The 4,885-nt window shown below is 54.8% G+C and overlaps 1 protein-coding gene across 1 annotated transcript; it reads right to left on the minus strand.

Annotated features, from left to right (window-relative positions):
- Positions 1-1,082: 1,082 nt before the first annotated feature.
- Positions 1,083-4,328, minus strand: RNF208 (ring finger protein 208). Its single transcript, XM_025210442.1, has one exon. It carries the CDS (start codon positions 4,101-4,103, stop codon positions 3,282-3,284), a length of 822 nt encoding a protein of 273 aa, XP_025066227.1. The 5' UTR covers positions 4,104-4,328; the 3' UTR covers positions 1,083-3,281.
- Between the last annotated feature and the right edge of the window lie 557 nt (positions 4,329-4,885).

Consider the following 4,885-nt stretch of genomic DNA (forward strand, 5'->3'; position numbering starts at 1 on the left):
CATTTCCTGACTTCTTTAATTTTCATTGTATAGCTTTAGGATTTAAGTAACCTAGATTTTTGCCATTCATTTGTAAAATATTGCAAAGGAAGTGGATGCTTCCCATTGACCCCAATTGCTGTTGTAGGAAGAGTTTGCAGTCAGGGAAAATTTACTCTTTCTCCCCGCAGTGTGGCAGGGAAACCAGTTTCATGGGATTGATGTCTACTGTACCTTTGTTTAACACAAAGCTCCCAGGGAGGAAAGGCAGCTATAGAGTGGCTCAGCCCAGTTCTCCCCACTGGCTACCCCCCATCCCTCCCTACAAAACCCCAAACTCCTAGTCCCCACATCAGGGCTTAATGAAATCCTAATGGTTACTTTAAAGCTAAATGAAGTTTAGGCTTTCTAAGCCAAGCAGGGTATCAACAGCTTCCTGCTTGTTTCTGTACTCACTTGGCCAACTTGGCATCACACTGGGGCATCAACAATTGACACACGCAGAACCAGTTTGGTTTAGCTTCAGTTCTGTTCTGAAGCTGCCCCTGAAATACAGCCATGTCACTGAGCTGACAGAGGCCTGTTCTGGGACAGTGTACCCATTTTCCCCACAGCATAGCCACATTGCTACAACTGCCCCGTTGCAAAGACCACAAGCAAGTCTGACCCCCAGGATATGATGATCTCCCCTGGGGCACTGGCACACAGGTACACAGGCTCTCAATGCAGCTAGCAGCCTAGTCATGACATCTTGGCATACCAGCCTTCCAGGAGTGGGGATGTTCCATTGTGGTGGGTGGGTCAAAAAAACTCCCCTTACCCAGCAGGCCTGGGCAAAGTGAAACTGAGGAGGATGATGCTGGGCTCTGCAGGAGGTGGCATGTAGCTGACAAAGGCAGCAGGTTGGCAGAGGAAGGGCCTTCTGGGATGGAACAGGAAGGGATGCTCCATGGCCAACAATGCATGGGATTGTACCCCAGGCAGGACAATAGCTGTGTGGGCAAGGAGAGATGGTGCCTGCTGCTGGTGCTTGCAGCCTTAGGTCCTTCTCCCGCACTTTCCCTCATGCAACACACTGCAGCAAAGCTTGGTGTGATTCGTTCCAATATAATCTTTATTTGGGAGATCAATTAGGGATTGACGAGGCCGGGTATAAAACATGATCACCGTCACGACCAGCAGCAGGAGGAATCGGCAGAGCAGAAAAAAAATGCTACCAGGCCCTGTTCTTCCTGGCCCTCTCCCCTGCCCAGTGTGTACATGCTTCCCGGGTACTGGCCTGAGTTCCCCTGTGGGCGCCCAGGGCCACCTCATTCTCTGCAGAGGGGCTGGGAGCAAGGGGATCTCCTGCAGCTTATTTCTCAGGGGTTCACAGACAAATCTGGCTACCTTCCAGCCCTCCCCTTCCTCTCCCTTGGTGTCTTATGCCACTAAAGGCCAACTATGAGGACCTCTGGAATGGGTGGATGGGTTGCTCCTCTTCATTAGCTGGCTGGGGCAACACTGCTGATTGGTATGGGAGTGGGAGGGTGTCTCTCTATCTCACTCAGCAGAGCCAGCCCAGTGGACATGGGCTCCAGATGCATGCCTGCTTTCAGCTAAGGTAGCAGTCAGGCCCCATGCACAGACAAAGCTGCCCCCAGGGCTGAGTAGCCCCCAAATCCCAAGCCTTGCTGTCTTTCAGGACACTGTGCTGTGCCTTACCCAGCGGGGTGCTGTTGTCACAGCCTCTCTCAGGGGAGCACCTGCAAAATATGGCTTTTTGTTTCTTTTTTGCTTTCTTGCTTTTTGGCAGCAAACTTTCCTCCAAAATGTTGTGAAGGAACAAAGTCACTGAGAACAGGGCAGTTGCTTCCCCTGCCCCTCCACCCGCCATGGGAACACCAGGCATGTTACTGTGCCAGCTGCTCCTTCCCTCAGCCCCCTTGATGCTGTTCCTTCCATGAAGGGGACTTTGTTGGAATCAAATCCTTCTCTCCCCCACCTCTGCAGTTAGTATCACAACAAGGGAAGGGGGTGACCTTGGCAAGGACTAGCTACCCCCAGCTCATTCCCACAGCCCTGCTCAGAAGCTAGCCAGACTCCTCCCTCACTGGAGGGGACCGCCATGCTGACGGAAAGAACATGGCATATCCAGCTCTAAGGAAGGCCTTAACCTCTGTACTTAGAGCCAAACTCTCCATCCACTGGGTGGGAGCTGCGGCCACGGGGGAGGCAGGGGGGGGCACCAGGGAAGGGGACCCTCCCACACACACGCAGAACCCACAGAAGGATGATCCCAGCTCATCGCCTTGATTAACATGAACAATCCCAAGGATGGAGTGTCCTGGAATGGGTTGGGAAAACAAAGATCCTCCAAAATGAGGATAAACTGGAGCTTCCCTCAAGGGCCCGCGGAGGAAATGGGACACATGTCCATTAGTAACTGTGGGGCCATGGCAACGGTTTGAATTGGCTACAATTACTTAGAGGCATTTCAGCTTGGCCACCGAGATGAAAGCTTTGGCAAATAACTTAGAGAAAACTGGCTGCCCAGTGGTCCTCCCTCTTTCCCCTTCCCCCCTCGCCCCCCCAGCCTCTTTCTGCTTCCTGTGAGGCAGGCTCGGTTCGCACGCACTGCCCAGCTCAGCACTGGAAAGCTCCAGGCTGTCCTCCCCGTCACCTCCGTGCGTCGGGTGCACTGTTCCCCAGGGTGCCTGCAGTGGCATTCAGCTGTGTTGCTGGCAGGGAAGCCTCCTGGGCCAAGTTGCTCCACTCAGACCACATCACATGAGCCACAGGAAAGAAACAGAAAGAATGCTGCCCAGAGTAGTGAGTGCAAGGGGGGCACGGTGCCTGGTGAGACACAGGGAAAGCGTGAGCCACAGAAAGGGAGCACAGGAGTGCCCGGACTTGCTGATAGACACCCGCTGCCAGTCCCAATGTCCCTCTCACTGAAGCTCAGCCAGGGCACAAGGGGAGCTCCTCATCTCAGCTCCCTCCTCCACCAGTAGACACAGCCAGTGGTTTCCTGTCAGCAAGGGGGACTGCATTCCCCCCAGCTCTTGCCAAAGCCTGAGCCATGAACAGCCTCTAGCCCAGCAGCTGGAGATCCCTTGCATTACCACAGGACCTTGGGCTACAGCAAAGATCTCATCCCCTGTGGTGCATGGGGAGAGCTGATGCGAGGGTCAGGCCTGTTGCTGTCAACTCTGGGTCCTGTTGTCCCCTGTGCTAGGCCAATGCCAATGCTCTTCTCTCACACGGTACTGCCGTTTGATGCAGCGAGTGGTGCGGGGGGAAGGCAGGGCAGGGCACGCAGGTTACATGATGGTGCAGGAAGACAGCGGATTTCGAATGTGGCAGGTACAGGCCGCCCCACAGTACTGGCGAAAGGTCTGGTAGCAGCTGCGGTCAGCATCGCTGCTCCACTGCACAGGGTTGGCAGAGAGGGCCTCAGCAGGCAGTCTGTTCAGGATACTGGTGTTCACCGCCAGTGCAGCCAGCCCGTAGTCAGTGAAGAGCACAGTCTCCCGCTTGCAGGTGGGGCAGGAGATGAACTTGTACTTCGGACAGGACTCATAGAGGATTTGCAGGCATTCCTCACACACGGAGTGGAGGCAGGAGAGGATGCGGGGCCGCTTGTTGGTAAAATTGTACATGTGGCCACAGGTGGGGCATTCCAGGGGCTCGCATGGCGTGGAAGGGTGCAGCACATACTGGTTGACGATAACCTCATCTGATGGTGGCTGACGGTGGAAACAGACCTCTGAGCTGCCCTTGCGCTGCCCTTGGTATATTCGCTCTCGTCGTGGCAGAGGTGGAGTCCGGGGCAGCCCTAGAGAGCCAGGGTTACTGTCCAAGGCAGGGATGTCTCCACAAGCTTGATTGACAATGATCTCAGACTCCGATGGCCAGGCACGCTTGGCCATGAGTGGTGGCTCCCGGCGGGGTGCAGGAGTGTAGCGTGACTGGGAGCCCTGCAGCTCTGAGAACTTTTCCGGGTGGATGATCTTCATCGCCTCCATTTTGATGATGACCTGTTGCCCTTTCAGACACGACATGAGTATTGTCTTTACATTACTGTCCACTGCTCTGGGATCTCTGAGGGTCGCCTGCATGAGGCTAGAACATGCTGGCAGCATGCAGAGCTTTCAATCTCCTTCTGGCAGTAAAGTGATAGCGTGGAAGAAAGCCGCTGGAGCGGGGACACATCCTGGGAGAAAGGTGCCAACCAATGGGGCCAAGTGTCCTTCTTCTGCCTCAGGATTGCAGTCACCCCAATTTCACCCACTGCCCTCAAGTTGCCACTGGCAAGGCTGGAGGCGTGCACAGGAAGTTGCTGCTCACAATAATATCCTGCAGAGCAAAGCCGCTAAGGACATGCTCCTGTCACAAACTGGATAATCAAAGTGGCTGCTCCCTGCAGTCCCTCTCTGTCACTCAGAAGACCTCCCACTCTTTGCTGGCTGTCACTTTCCAAGCCAGATCAGCAGCAACTGTAAATAGCAAACTGTGACAAGAGGCTTAGGGAAGGCAGGGCTTTCCCAGGGCTTTGTGCTGCCTTGGGAGCAGGTGACTCAGGCTTGCAATTCATCCCAGGACGGCTCCCAGCCAGAATGTGATCACTGCAGCCTGTGCTGAGGGCTGCCTGCACCTTCCTCCAGGTGCCCCACCCCTATCCTGCCTGTATTCCTGTTTCTCTGCAGGATCCTTGCAGGCCAAAAGAATGTGTTTGTGAATTCCTTTGCTCTGACTTTCCTGTCTCTCCCACTTGCAGTCACTGACATTCGCGGAGCCTACAGCTCCCCCAAGCCAGCAGCTGAGCATAAGCCCTGTAGCCAGGCAGGATCCCCAACTGGTGGAGAGCAGAGCTGGCTCACCTCTGTAGTTGCATGTTCCTCTGCTGGGGGTACAAGGGGCTCTC

The sequence above is a fragment of the Alligator sinensis genome, unplaced genomic scaffold (assembly GCF_000455745.1).
Source record: "Alligator sinensis unplaced genomic scaffold, ASM45574v1 scaffold610_1, whole genome shotgun sequence".
NCBI lineage: Eukaryota > Metazoa > Chordata > Crocodylia > Alligatoridae > Alligator > Alligator sinensis.